This window comes from Cherax quadricarinatus, chromosome 15 (assembly GCF_038502225.1).
Source record: "Cherax quadricarinatus isolate ZL_2023a chromosome 15, ASM3850222v1, whole genome shotgun sequence".
Taxonomy (NCBI): Eukaryota; Metazoa; Arthropoda; class Malacostraca; order Decapoda; family Parastacidae; genus Cherax; species Cherax quadricarinatus.
In genome coordinates, this window is record NC_091306.1 from 20030318 (window position 1) to 20045732 (window position 15415).

At 40.4% G+C, this 15415-nt stretch overlaps 1 protein-coding gene across 1 annotated transcript in view; it reads left to right on the forward strand.

The window, feature by feature from the left end:
- Window positions 1-292: 292 nt before the first annotated feature.
- Window positions 293-15415, forward strand: part of LOC128692039 (uncharacterized) — a 39880-nt gene continuing 24757 nt past the window's right edge. Inside the window, exons 1-3 of the mRNA XM_053781014.2 lie at window positions 293-399; window positions 2596-2657; window positions 14217-14400. Coding sequence (XP_053636989.2) covers window positions 2630-2657; window positions 14217-14400 — 212 coding nt within the window. The 5' untranslated portion in view covers window positions 293-399; window positions 2596-2629. The remainder of the gene's footprint in view (window positions 400-2595; window positions 2658-14216; window positions 14401-15415) is intronic.

Here is a 15415-nt window from a genome sequence, read left to right on the forward strand (position 1 = left end):
TATTATCATTAATATGTTAAAGAGGAAGCGCTATATCTTGAAAATAGGAAATAATCAGGCTTCATACAAGATAATGGGGGCCTCCAATTCCTTTGATCAAGAACCCATAACCAACATCAAGTAACTTTCACTGAGGACAAAGAAAAGTGGAAACAGTTCGTGTATACAATTAAATTTTTTACTTACACTCTACATTGTACACATGAAAAATATATCCCAGGTGAGTGTGAATACAGTAAGTTGCAGAAACAGTTCGTTTATCTGGCGTATCTAATCAGCAGTCTGCCGTCACATCATTTCTAAATTTGGAGTATCAGCAGCAACATCAGTCACCAGCGAGGTAGTGAGTGCAAGTCTTCTGCTCCTTCTGTTGCTGTGTTTACATGGACAGTCATCTAGGTAAATATGTGTAATCAGTATGTGTCCGCCACTCTCTCTTCTCTTCAAACACCATCGACAAAAATAATTTTGGGAAATGCCTTGTGCAGAAGTAAAAATTCTTCGGTTTTGGTGGACTAGTTTTTCGGGTACAAGTAAAGAAATGAAAATTGCCGTGATGAGGTACAGTAAGATCAGCAGCACCAATAAGTCAACGATGCGAGTGATGCCCAGTTTTTTCTTTTTTTAACTTTGAGACTACTTCCTAGAGTGCCCCGGAAACTACTTTCCAGAACAGGTTGTCGGTCTCGATGTTATTACGGAAACCAAAAGTTATTTTGCTACGTGAGGGAGGTCATGCCGGAGAATAGCATTGTAAAACAGATGTTTAAATTAGGCTTATTTTTTTTTTCAAATTTTGCAGGTTTCGGAAGGATAAGCTTAATACTGAAAAATGTACGTAAAATTGGTAAATTTTAAATTATAAAACCAACTAAAAATTTCAACTACGTAGGGCACACTAATGTTGAGAGTTTAAAGTCAATATAATGATGCAGTCTCAAGTAATAGACCCAAAACAAATATTACATGTTTTAATTGAAATTAACAAATCATGTCCACTTAGTCCAAAATCATTCCAAACTTTGCACTAACTGTGTGGAAAATACTGTATATATTTTCCAGAAATACAGTAGTTATATGTATATAGATGGCCATACTGTATTTAATAAAAATTATGTTATCGAAAATGGGAAGCCTGTGCCTGCACAGACGAGACTCGCCATTGTTATTTGAATGGAGTAACAGACGTTAGTTAATGTGAAGAATTTTCGTGCTCTAGAGGTAAAATTGGGTTGACACCTCTCAAATAGGAGGCGAAATTGTTGGATATGCATTCCTGCATAAATTGAGATATCAGACGACTGGACAAGACAGCTCCAGGAACCTCAGATAAGCTATCTAGATTCGTGTTATAATTCTGGCCAGTATTTTCATAAATTTAGTTAGTGAGGTTTTCTGAGTATGATACACCTTGATCTCCAGTCAAATTGGTGAGTGATTTTATGATATTCTACTTCTGTTATGTATATGTGTATATATATAAGCATTTATTAATTTTAATATACAGTCCACAAATTTATATATTTACCAGAATTCCTGGTGATGTATATTTCATTGGTAATTAATAGGTCTACAGCAACTTGTGGATATGACAGTGGTAGGTATCGAAGGGGGACATTTTTTGTGACCTAGGTGTCCCAAATTCCTACTTGTCTATGTAACTGATAAATAATAATTATCTTTGTTATCATTTACTGTTATGTACATAATGAGTTACATTCAGATAAATGTAATTTTCCACAAACTGAGACAAGTTGAAGAATTTGAAGGTAAGCAGAAGAGGCATTCTGTAGTTATTACATGGAAATGATCCCAACTATTTTTAGTAAAACTAGCAAACTGGGACTTACACAGGTCAGTAGCAAAGAAAATCTTAATTTTAGCAAAATACAGCAGCACAAAAAGTTAAACCGATCAGAAGATATTCCCCAGGTATTAAATGAAAACCAGTAATCCCCATTACATTAACTATTTTAGTAAACTGTCCAATTTCTACATATGTAGGCTAAAATTTTACTGAATTATTTTCATTTTCAGAGGCTCATCAGTGCTTAAAAGTTTCAAAACATTTTGAAAAGGCATTCAAATTATTTTACAGAAAAATACATACAAACTCCAATAGACATGGAGCCTCTTTCTGGGTTTGTTACACTTAAAGCTTTAAGTTTGAAGCCGATCAGAAGAAGCTTTCTCATGCTATCCCATAGAAATTAAAATCACTTCTTAATGCATAAAACTGACCCACGGGCAACTCCTGCACTTCCAATAACAACTTGAACTTATCCCTAAATACAGTACATCAGCGGTGAAACTAGAAGCTGATTGTACGAGGCGGCTGTCTCACCTTAAAAACTAAAAACTTTGAAGAAAAATACTGACAAATATTATACGTATTCACTTTCTGGATACCTTACTTATAATATTATTGCTAGGATATGTGTGTGTATATGTATACATATATATATATATATATATATATATATATATATATATATATATATATATATATATATATATATATATATATATATATATATATATATATATATATATATATATATTTTTTTTTTTTTTTTTTTTTTTTTTTTTTTCCAGAGGTGAGCAGAGCGCCTAACCCCAACTTCAAAAAATGGAGGATGATTCAGCTGCTCTCAAAGGTACGACTTTTTTTTTACAAGCACTACCATTATTATAACAAGAGGACCCTAATTATTATTAGAGTCGTGGGGTAATGGGAGGCTGTCGGGTTCGATGTAAGGAAGGTGAGGACAATTTCACTTTCTTGGATCAAGAGCACCCCACCGGCATCCAGGCACCTCCCGTGAGGGAACACAACCCCCCCCCTCCCAAATATATCAGATAAGTATATATAATTTTGAAAGTGTTCACATTTCTGGTTTATTGTAATTACCCGGTTTTACCCATTTGTAACTTCATTAAAATATTTAGCAATACTAAAAATTATAAAAAGTTATGTGTTAAATTAGCATATAACTTTTTATAATTTTTCAGTGCCTGTGGCATTTAATACTTCAACTTCCAATTTATTCCACCTTTCTACCACTATTTGTAAGTTGGGTCTAGTCCTGACTCTTCTCTCTTCGACTCAAGACATTCCTCTCACCGTCTATTCTTCGCACTGTCCCCACTTGCCCCTCGCCCCTCGTGGGTCCTTACCTGTGAGTCCGATCTGATCTGATCTATTTGTAATATAACATTTCCCAGAATCCCTTCGGCTCTGTTTTTTTCTTATATTAATTATCTGACCTTTTGTTATGATTGTTGAAGGCACTAAAAATCCTTTATATATTCTTTTATATCCTTTTATAACCCAAGATGTTATTATGTCTCATATTTTCCTACCAGCCAACATGGGCATGTTTATATTATTTACCTTTATTATAGTAATGGTAGGCAATAATACGGACAAGTTGATGAATAAAAACAGCTGTAAAACTTGAGTATCTTTATCGTAGAGACGTTTCACCAACCATTGGTTTTATCAATCCAACAGAGAATGAATAATTGAAGACGAGCGAAGGTACGGTAATTTGAGGTGATCAGTCCCCTAGCCTTGATAAATCTAATGCCGATAGATCTACTGGTAACACATTCCCTCTATAAGAAACTCTCTCTGTTCCTTATAGTTTGCCTTTTATTGCAGCTATGTTTTGAAGCTTCTATCAAAGAAACGCAGCATGTTTGTGAGGTTAGGCTAAGTAAAATTCGTCAGGACTCTTCAGGAGAGGATAAAGGAGAGGGTTCCTCACTTAAAATAGTTTGACACGAGTAAATGGTCCAATTTGCCAGTTCAAACTGCCAATGTGGGCTACCAGGAGGGCGGGAATGGGAAGTAAGGAGGATGGGAAAATGATCGTTGTCATGTAAATCTGGGCATACAGACCAGGTAAAGTTGAGTGAAGCTGAAGAGGAGCAGACTGAAACATATATGTAAGAGAGTGTTTGAGTTTGAGAGTCAAAATGGGTGAGAGTACCTGCATTTAAAACATGGAGGAGAAGAGAAGTGAGAAGAGCCTCCAACTGATCATCATGAGAGCCACAGTGAGATCCTCCTCCCCAGAGGAAATGATAAGCATTAAAATAACCGAATAAGAGAAGAGGTGGAGGTAGGGAAGGAACCAGAAATTCAACATCGGGGATAGAGAATGGTCGAGAAGGAGAAAGATACAGACTGTATACCTCTTGTTCAAGTAGATACGGGCTGCAGTGTAATGCAGTGAAGTATGAACAAAGACCTGTTAGTGAGTTTAATATGTTTATTATGCACCCCATACCCATCCTGTGGGCGGTAGTCAAAAGATTACAGAGGTACATAATTGGTCCAGGGACTGGACTCCAAAGTTTTGATAGCTGAGCAAGTTACAGAGGTAATGAATTCACAATTTACAAAGGTAATGAACTCACAAATTACAAAGGTAATGAACTCCGGGTAGGTCTAGTCACAATCATGACAAGTTACAAATTTATTATTATTATAATCAAGGGGAAGCGCTAAACCCGGAGGATTATACAGCGCCTGGGGGGGATGTGGAAGGCATTCAGGCTTAATTCGGGGAACTGGAGCACAGATCCAATTCCCTAAATCAAGAGCCCCTCACCAACATCAAGGAACCTTCCTTGAGGGGACAAGTTACAAAAGTATTTACAGATTACAGAGGTACGTAATGGATCCAGGGACTGGGCCCCAAAGTTTGGATGGCTGAACTAGGTACAAGGTAATGAGCTCACAAGTTACAAAGGTAATGAATACTGTAAGAATGGTTACTTACGTTTATACATGGCTACAATCATGAACAAATTATAGTGTAATGAGCAATTCACACTTCCACACCCGGTCACAACTGTAGTGAGTTATTGGTGCAAATATTGATTGTTGAGTCACACACACACACACACACACACACACACACACACACACACACACACACACACACACACACACACACACACACACACACACACACACACACATACAAATTCACACACACACACACACACATAAACACACACACACACACACACACACACACACACATACACAAACTCATCCACACACACGCACACACACTCATACCGGTGAAGAGCAACCGGTGAAGAGGCGGGGCCAGGAGCTAAGACTCGACCCCTGCAACCACAAATAGGTGAGTACATACACACACCCACTCATACACACACACACTCATACACATACACACGCACACAAACACACACACAAACACACACACACACACACACACACACACACACACACACACACACACACACACACACACACACACAAGCACTGGACAAGCACCTAAAGTCAGTTCCTGATCAGCCGGGCTGTGGCTCGTACGTTGGTTTGCGTGCAGCCAGCAGCAACAGCCTGAGAGTGTGGTATATCAGTTCGTGCAAGAAGTGTGCTCTCATTATAAGTTCCATTGCGAAAAGGATCCCATAAATGTGATGAGATATAGCCCGAGACGGGATGGATAATGACGGAGGGCAATTTAGGTTCTTGTAAACAGACATAAACGGGAAAACTGGGAAACACCTGAAGCTCACCCCGATTATGCTCGAGGCCTGGAATATCCCACTGTAAGTAAGTCATGAATTCCCATAAGATGTATACTGGCAACATGAAGCAGTAGGTGTCTACGGACTAGTATAGTCAGTAAAAAACTACATGTGGAGGTAGCAGATAATTAGTAAGGAGCGAAGGTTTGGAACGATGCGAAGAAAGGAGTTATGTAGAAGGTTGAGTAATGTGTGAAGGAGTAATGGGAGGTGGATCAATACCCATTATAGGTTTTGTCTCTTCGATATATTCGGAGAGGGCTTCAAGCGTTTTAGATGACTAGGAAGCAGCAGACAGTGCGATATCAGTGGTAGAAGGTGGAGGGTGAGTAAAGAATGGAGAGACAATGGAAGTTGCCAGAGAAGGGGGGGATGAGAGGTTAGAGGGAACGTGGGAAGGGACAGGAGAGGACAGAAATTGAGTGGGGACAGGAGACTAAGGAACCTAGAGTTTACCTGGCGTTTACCTGGAGAGGGTTTCGGGGTGCAACGCCCCCGCGGCCCAGTCTGAGACCAGGCCTCATGGTGGATCAGGGTCTGATCAGCCAGGCTGTTACTGCTGTCCGCACGCAAGCTGACGTACGAACCACAGCCTGGTTGGTCAGGTACTGACTTTAGGTGCCTGTCCAGTGCCTTCCTGAAGACATCCAGGGGTCTATTGGTAATCCCCCTTATGTATGCTGGGAAACAATTAAACAGTCTTGGGCCCCAGACACTTATTGTGTTGTCTCTCATGGTACTCGTGGTGCCTCTGCTTTTCATCGGGGAAATGTTGCATCTCCTGCCGAGTCTTTTGCTTTCATAGGGAGTGATTTTTCGTGTGCAGGTTTGGTACCAATCCCTCCAGGACCTTCCAAGTGTATATTATCATGTATCTCTCTCGCCTGCGTTCGAGAGAATACAGATCAAGGACCTTCAAAAGCTCCCAGTAGTTTAGGTGTCTTATCGTACTTATGTGTGCCATGAAAGTTCTTTGTACACTCTCCAGGTCTGCAATGTCACCAACCTTGAAGGTGGCCGCTAGTGTAACAGATATAATAAGAGGTAAAGGACTAGGCTCAGAAACAGGAAAATGTTTGCGAATGATATGGGATTGAGGGGTTAAAGGAGATTTGAACTTTGAAGATTATAATAATAATAATAATAATAATAATAATAATAATAATAATAATAATAATGAATTTTGGAGATTATTGAGACTTTGGAGAAGTATGGATGCGAGGTGGTGGTGTAGTTGTGGGAGGTTGTGTAGATACAAAAACACGGGAAAATAAACACGTGGGCAGTATAAAGTCATTCTTTAGTGACAACGTTTCAATAAAGGATCACATTATAAGAAAATAAGAACATAAGAAAGAAGGAACACTGCAACAGGCCTACTGACTCATGCGGAGTGCCCGGCTCCGGCTGGGTTACAAGTATCTTTGGCAGGTTAAATCACCACCACCAGATGTAGACCAAACGAAATGTAAACTTTGCCAAATGGATTATTGTCACACCCTGCGTCATTATGTACTGGAGTGCGATAAAATTAATGAATTTAGAAACAACTCACTCAGAAGTGTTCAAGAAATGGCTAAGTATTTTATCCACAGTGGTATATTACAGACCATTCTGGAGAAATACCCTGACTTTGCTAGCTGTAAATAAAGCATTACCACATATGTGCATGTGTGTGTGTGTGTGTGTGTGTGTGTGTGTGTGTGTGTGTGACTCAACAATCAATATTTGCACCAATAACTCACTACAGTTGTGACCGGGTGTGGAAGTGTGAATTGCTCATTACTCTAAAATTTGTTCATGATTGTAGCCATGTATAAACGCAAGTAACCATTCTTACAGTATTCATTACCTTTGTAACTTGTGAGTTCATTACCTTGTACCTAGTTCAGCCATCAAAACTTTAGGGCCCAGTCCCTGGACCCATTGTGTACCTCTATAATCTGTTAATACCTTTGTAACTTGTCATGATTGTGACTAGACCTACCTGGAGTTCATTACCTTTGTAAATTGTGAATTCATTACCTCTGTAACTTGCTCAGCCATCAAAACTTTGAGGCCCAGTCCCTGGACCCATTATGTACCTCTGTAATCTTTTGACTACCGCCCACAGGATGGGTATGGGGTGCATAATAAACATATTAAACTAACTAACTCCCCGGATAAGACCAATGATCCCTCCCCGGATTAGCCCAATGTCCCACCCAGTCTGGTCACCTCTACTCAAGGAAGGAGCACGGCACCAGACCCAGCAGCACAAGCTAGTCAGGTCCAACTCACACCCACCCACATCTACTAATGTATTTATCTAACCTATTTTTAAAACTATACAACGTTTTAGCCTCTATAACTGTACTCGGGAGTTTGTTCCACTCATCCACAACTCTATTACCAAACCAGTGCTTTCCTATATCCTTCCTGAATCTGAATTCTTCCAACTTGAAACCATTGCTGCGAGACCTGTCTGGGCTGGAAATTTTCAGCACGCTATTTACATCCCCTTTATTTATTCCTGTTTTCCATTTATACACCTCGATCATATCCCACCTAATTCTACGCCTTTCGAGAGAGTGCAGATTCAGGGCCCTCAGTCTATCCTCATAGGGAAGATTTCTGATACATGGGAACATCTTTGTCATCCTCTGTACGTTTTCCAGAGCATTTATATCCATTCCGTAATACGGTGACCAGAACTGAGCAGCATAGTCTAAATGAGGCCTAACAAGTATATATAGAGTTGAAGAACAACCTGAGGACTTCTATTATTTATACTTCTAGATATGAAGCCAAGAATTCTGTTAGCTTTATTGCGAACACTAATGCACTGTTGTCTTGGTTTTAGACTACTGCTAACCAGAATTCCTAAATCCTTTTCACAATCAGTAGTATTAAGATCTACATTATTTAGCTTATATGTGGCATGGTTATTTAACTGTCCAACATTTAGAACTTTGCATTTGTCTATATTAAACTGCATCTGCCACTTCTTCGACCATTGTATCAGTCTATTCAAATCATCCTGGAGTGCTCTAGTGTCCTCATTAGAATGAATTGGACGGCCTATTTTGGTGTCATCAGCAGATTTGCTTATGTCGCTATTTATTCCCTCATCTATGTCGTTTATGTAAATTGTGAACAACAACGGGCCCAACACTGACCCCTGAGGAACACCGCTTGTGACGTGCCCCCATTCTGATTTCTCCCCATTTATGCAAACTCTCTGCTGTCTATTTGTCAGCCATGCCTCTACCCAGGAAAAAATTTCTCCTCCTATTCCATGTGCCTTAAGTTTCCTCAATAGCCTCTGGTGTGGAACTCTATCGAAAGCCTTACTGAAGTCCATATACGCAATATCATATTCATTACCATGATCTACCTCCTCAAACACCTTAGTGAAAAAAGTTAGTAAATTCGTAAGACAGGAACGCCCCTTCGTAAAACCGTGTTGAGATTCATTAATCAATCTATGCCTGTCAAGATGGCTACGAATTGCTTCGGCAGTTATTGATTCCATAAATTTTCCCACAGTGGAAGTAAGGCTTATTGGTCTATAGTTCGAAGCCAAGGACCTGTCACCTGCCTTGTAAATAGGTATTACATTTGCCATTTTCCACTTATCAGGTACTATGCCAGTTTGTAGTGATATGTTGAAAAGATTAGCCAAAGGTATGCTAAGTTCATCTTTACATTCCTTTAACACCCTTGCAAACAGTTCATCAGGACCTGGGGATTCGTTAGGTTTTAGTTTCTCTATTTGTCTGAGGACCATTTCACTAGTTACCTCAATTGTACATAGTTTATTATCATCCTGTTCTACATAATCTATTATTTCAGGAATATCGCTAGTATTTTCCTGGGTGAAAACTGAGAGGAAGTAGGTATTGAGAATTTCACACATATCCTTATCACTGTCAGTGATCTGACCAGAGTTACTCTTAAGTGGGCCAGTCTTGTCTCTAATCTTACTTCTGTATACCTGAAAGAACCCTTTTGGGTTAGTCTTTGAATCACTTGCGACCTTAGCCTCATAATCTCTTTTTGCTTTTCTTATTCCTTTCTTTATTTCTCTCTTTAATTGAATATATTGATTTCTTAGTTGCCCATCCCTTCTTTTGATACGCCTATATATGCCTCTCTTTTGACCAATGAGATGTTTTAATCTATTGTTCATCCATTTGGGATCATTTTTGTTAGATCTAATTTCCCTACTCGGAACAAAAGTTGTCTGGGCAGATAGAACTATGCTCTGAAAAACGTCATATTGGCAACCAAGATCACCTACCTGACCCATAGTCAGGACATCCCAATTTAGCCCACCCAGGTAATTTTTCAGTCCCATGAAGTCGGCCAAGCGAAAATCTGGGACAGAGATTTGATTGCAGTTATCTGGGTAATTCCATGATATATTGAAACTAAGTGATTTGTGATCACTTTCCCCAAGCTCATCATTAACCTCAAGATTATTAATTAGTGAATCTTTGTTGGCAAGAACTAAGTCAAGCAGATTGTTTCCTTCCGTTGGTTCTGTCACAACCTGTTCTAAAAAGCAATCCTGAACCGTATCAAGAAAGTCACTAGACTCAAGATTTCCTGTCACAGTGTTCCAATCAATTTGTCTCAAGTTAAAATCTCCCATTATCACAACATTTTCATATCTAGATGCCTTATGAATTTCGTCCCATAACAGCTTACTGCACTCCCTGTCAAGGTCTGGGGGCCTATAAATCACACCCAAAATTAATTTGTCACGTCCCTCGAGAAACTGTAGCCAAATAGATTCTGTGTTCGATGTTTCTAATCTTATATCATGTCTAAGACAACAATTTAAATTTTCTCTGACATACATCGCCACACCACCACCCTTCCTGTTGACCCTATCAGTGTGGAATAGTTTATAACCCTGTATGTTGCATTCATAAGGCATTTCTCTATCTTTCAGGTTGAACCAGGTCTCTGTTATACCAATAATATCTATATTACCTACACTTGCAAGTAATCTTAGCTCATCTATCTTATTTCTTAGACTCCTACTATTTGTATAGTAAACCTTAAGGGAGCTAGTCACTCGTTGCCCTCTACTATCTCTCTTTGTTTGTTGATCGATTGATTTGCCATTACTAGCAACTTTATTTTGAATATTGTCTTTTAAGCATATCCCTGAGGTATCCCGGTAATAACTGCTGCTTTTAACCCTAATGCTGCAGCCTGATTGTTTCCCACAAACACCCATACCTCTATAATCTATCAGTTTAAATTCTTAGACAAGTCATCAATTACCCTCTCAATTGAATTGGCTAATGCAACCACTCCATCCCCAAAGAGATGAACCCCATCCCTTGCATACATATCATGTTTGCCAAAGAATAGGTCCCAGTTATCAATGAATGGGATTGCAAGTTCCTTGCAGTACCTGTCTAGCCAGCAATTTATACCAATTGCCCTAGACATCCATTCATTGCCCACTCCCTTTCTAGGCAAGATGCTACATATGACCAGGATCCCTCCCTAAGACCTAACTACTTCTATGGCTGACCTGTACTTATCCAGCAGCTCCTATCTCCTGCCCTTCCCAGTGTCATTATCCCCAGCACTAAGACAGATAATGAGCTTGTTCCCATTACCTGCCATAATATTATCCAACCTGCTGACTATGTCACCAACACCAGCTCCAGGAAGGCACACTCTTTGTCTGACCTTTCTGTCTCTGTTACAAAATGCATGGTCCATATATCTTACCTGAGAATCGCCTACTATTAAAATATTCTTACCTTGATTAGCAGGGGAATCAGTGGTACCTTCAACCTCATTAACCACTGAAGTACACTCGTCTTGGAGAACAGAGAATCGATTTCCTACCTTCACATCTTCTCTATTAACTCTTCTCATCTTCCTTCTTCCTGAACTGTCAACCACTTGCCACTTAAAGCGGCTGCCACTATCACTGCTGGTGACCATTCCTTCCTTACCAGCTAAATCCTTCTCACACTCACTCCCAAACTCATCTATGCGAAGCTTCAGCCTTCTATTTTCCTCCTGAAGAAGTAGAATCTCCTTCTTCAACACTTGAACCTCAGATTCTAAAACATTACAACAAGCCATGGTGCTTGGTAACAGCCCACGCTAACTCCCAAGAGCTTAGGCAGGTATGACCGCAGGTGACCACTGACCTACTGCTTATGTGCTTATTTTTCCATTGTGTCGGTATTTTATACAATTTACTTCCAAATATAGAAACATCCAAGAAAGATGAAGCTGCAAGGACAGGAGGAGTCGACGAGGTAGGTACCTCGAAGCCCAGGGCTACAAAAGAGTTAGACACAGAGGTGACTGAAAGTTGTGACTACAGAGGAGATTGTGGAGGTAGATACCACATAGGTTGGAGGCCGTGGGAGTCTTCCTCGGAGGGAGAGATGGGAGACTGCCATGACGTAAAAGAAACCTTTCTGCGACAGTGGATTTCCCGTTACTTTAAGAATACCTGGTAATGGCGAGAATAAGTCAGGCGAGCTTCATTACATTTAAGGCAAGACGGAGGTTGGCTGCAGGATGTATTGCTATGGTCAGCAGCACCACAGATCGGGCATTCTGCCATGAACCTGCAGTGTTTCACCAGATGGCCAAAGCACCAGCAATTTTTACATTATTGTGGTGTAGAGATCAATTCTCATACTTGTAAACAGTGTCCCACAGTATAAACAGAGGATGGAGGTTCATGGCTGTCAAAAGTTAATCGAGGTATATTGCAGGGAAAGCATCTTCGCCTGAGGACGGGTAGCACATAAGTGTCCACTTTAAGAATTGGGAAATCTTGCAGCTCAAGTTGCTCCATAATGTCTGCACCACAGCTCAGGAAATCACGTTGAACAACGGTATGTGGAAGAACTATAGTTCCACAGCAAGAATTCAGAGAAATATGCTTATGAATAGTTACAGGAATATTGTCAACGCAGGTAAGAATGGAAAGATTGTGAGCCTGTCCAGCATTTTGCACCACTCTTTAGAGCATAAAAGGAAATATTTTGACCAACATGGCGTGGGAGTGCCTTGCTGATATTATGATCTGAAAGATAGTCAATGGGAAATATTAGTTGAAGAGTGAAGAACTTAGTCCATTTTGTACCTTCAAACATAAAGTGTAAGGGAAGCAAGTGTCGAGCCGGTAGTTTCTGTGAAGAGTGAGAGGTAACCAGGACAGTGTCATTCATTAATGGTCGTGGTCATTTAGGTGGGGGACCAACAGTGGTCCATCCTGAGATGAGTGGGCGATCTCTAAATCACTGCACTGTAGAGGGAGAAGCTGGAAGCATAATCAAAGATACGTGGAGGTTGGATGTATAAAAAGGGTCAGGCAGAACCTCGGTGCCAAAGGTGGGCAACAAAATGTTACCAGAAGAAAGTACCGGGTTGTTAGAGAGGTCTGAAGAGTCATGAGGGGGCGCTGCAGGAGAAAGGGATCCAGGAGAAGGAAATTCTTGGACCTGGGATTCCATGGTAAGTTTTCTCTTGTTTCTTTCTTTTTGTCTTTTTCAATAAAAAAAAATGAGGGTGCAGAGGTAACTCCTAGGAGAAATGAAGGACAGCATATATCCCACTCTGCGCCCAAGAGGACCCTCAGTGCTGTTGGTAATGTAGATGCAGCGTGAAACCCGTGCCCTACCCTTCACGCTGATAAACCGGCAATCAAGGATAGCAACCTCACATCCACCAAGCCACCTCGGTAGACAAAAGAGAGGGCGGTCGGAAGCCCACCACAAAGCATACCTTCTTCAGCCACCACCTCCCAGAACCAATAGACAGCCTCCAGAGATACATCCATTACCCAAGGGACACCATAAGCCGCCCTCCGGGACTCCAGAGAGTGGACTGGAGCATCCCCAGATGATCTAGATTCCATGGCAAACAACACCACCTTGGACCAAGGACCTCCACGGAATGGGGCGAGCAACGACACTCTTTTCCCAACCTAGGAGCTAGAATTTCGGAGGGAAGGACCCTAAAGGCCAAAAGCAGGAAAGGAAGGAGAGGAGAGGGATGAGGAAAGGAAGAGAGATGGGGCAGGGAAAGGAGGAGTGGAGGACAGTTAGGTTTGGTCGGAGGAAGAACACCAAATGGTCCAGTTCCTCAGACCAAAAGTCTTTTCAACACAACGAGGAGCCACCCTTGAAGAGGTTCCTATGTAGGCTTTTTGTCAACAGATCTGAGGAAGATGCTGGTTAGTCAAGGGTTATTTAGTCTATTCAATCTTAAGCTAGGACTAACACTAACAGTACAAAAATAGTTCTGACATGTATATAAATGTAGGACACTAAAATATATAATTACAAAATGCTGTAATGCAAATTTTAGTGAAAATTGAACATTTAGTAAAAAAATATTAAGATAATTGACTTTTGCTCTTAGATGTATTTTGGTGATAAATTATAGTTTAAAGTGTTTAATATTAACTGGGTTATGCAGTCTTCCCTAAGGGAAAGAATAAGAGTATGTGTAAGAAATGTTTTTCATAATTTTCATTACATATTAGTGCCTGCTACAGCTGCAGTCTTTAGAAATCTTTGAACTAATTTTTAATGGCACACCTTGTAAGATTTGTCAAATGTAATTCACCTGACATTTTTCTTTCACCACGTCATTACCAGACAGCATTAATAAAGAACTGCAGAAGTATTACCGGCAATTAGTGAAAATCTATCGACCTGACCTGGAGGATGAGGTCAAGGCCAACGTGCCTCCTTGTGACCCCATCTTCCATGACCTGGAGCCACATAACTTCCCAACACATCACCTGAAGCTGAGGCCCGAGGAGAGGGAGCGAGATCACAGGTAAACAAGAGAGCAATGTTACAGTAGCATTAATATATTCAGTGGAAGCATTAAACCATTAGGGTTTAGCGGAGTCTCGACCCTTGCAAACACAGCTCGGTAAGTACAGCGTCTGGGTGGAATGGGAAATTATGAGGTTTGATCCAAGGACGAGTATAGTAGTTACGTTTCCTTGAATCACCATCCTTTCACCAACATCAGGGCTCTCACCATGTATGGGTTAGAAGAGGATAAGTTTGTTTTAATCGGGATGTCATATAGCACCAGAGGAATGGGAAATAGTCAGGTTCGATCCAGTGAAGGAGTGGTAAGCCCAATTCCTTGGATTGAGAGCTCCCACTGGGAGTGGAGGGGGTTCAAGTCACATGAGAGTTGACAGATACGACAAGCAGTGACAAGGCTGTTTTTATGTAAAAAGCCACATAATGCCATCTGTTTCCTATTAAGTGCCTCCAGAATGTGACCCACAAAAGCCAACCAAGAATACATATTTCACTGCTTGTGAAAAGTCAGAGAATGTAAGGGATATATTTAGGTCTAGAGAGAAGAGGAAGAGGAATCGCTAAAACCTTTTTAGATGCGACAGAAAGAACAGGAAACAAAGGGGCGGGGGTTAGCCTATACGTCAAAAAGTTGCTCATTTGTACAGAGATGCTGAACACCACAAATGACGTAGTTGAAGTTCTAACAATAAAGATCGAGAACCAAAACCTAGTCATTGTGGTTGTATATAAGCCACCAGATGCAGACTCCAAACAATTTAAGGAACAGCTACTGAAAATTGGTTACTGTCTGGAAAGCCTTTCAGTTCCATCCCTGAACTTCAACCTAAGGCATTTAGAATGGAAGAATGTAGCAAATAATGTTATAGCAGAAGCAATTCCTGGAGGACCCATTAACACAAAGCACAAATATGAAAAACAGTATAGAATGGGTCAAATAACTAGAGAACAGTCTAAATGTTACTCGTCAGCACTTACCAGCCTGATAAGAAGATCTAAAAAATTGTATTGTG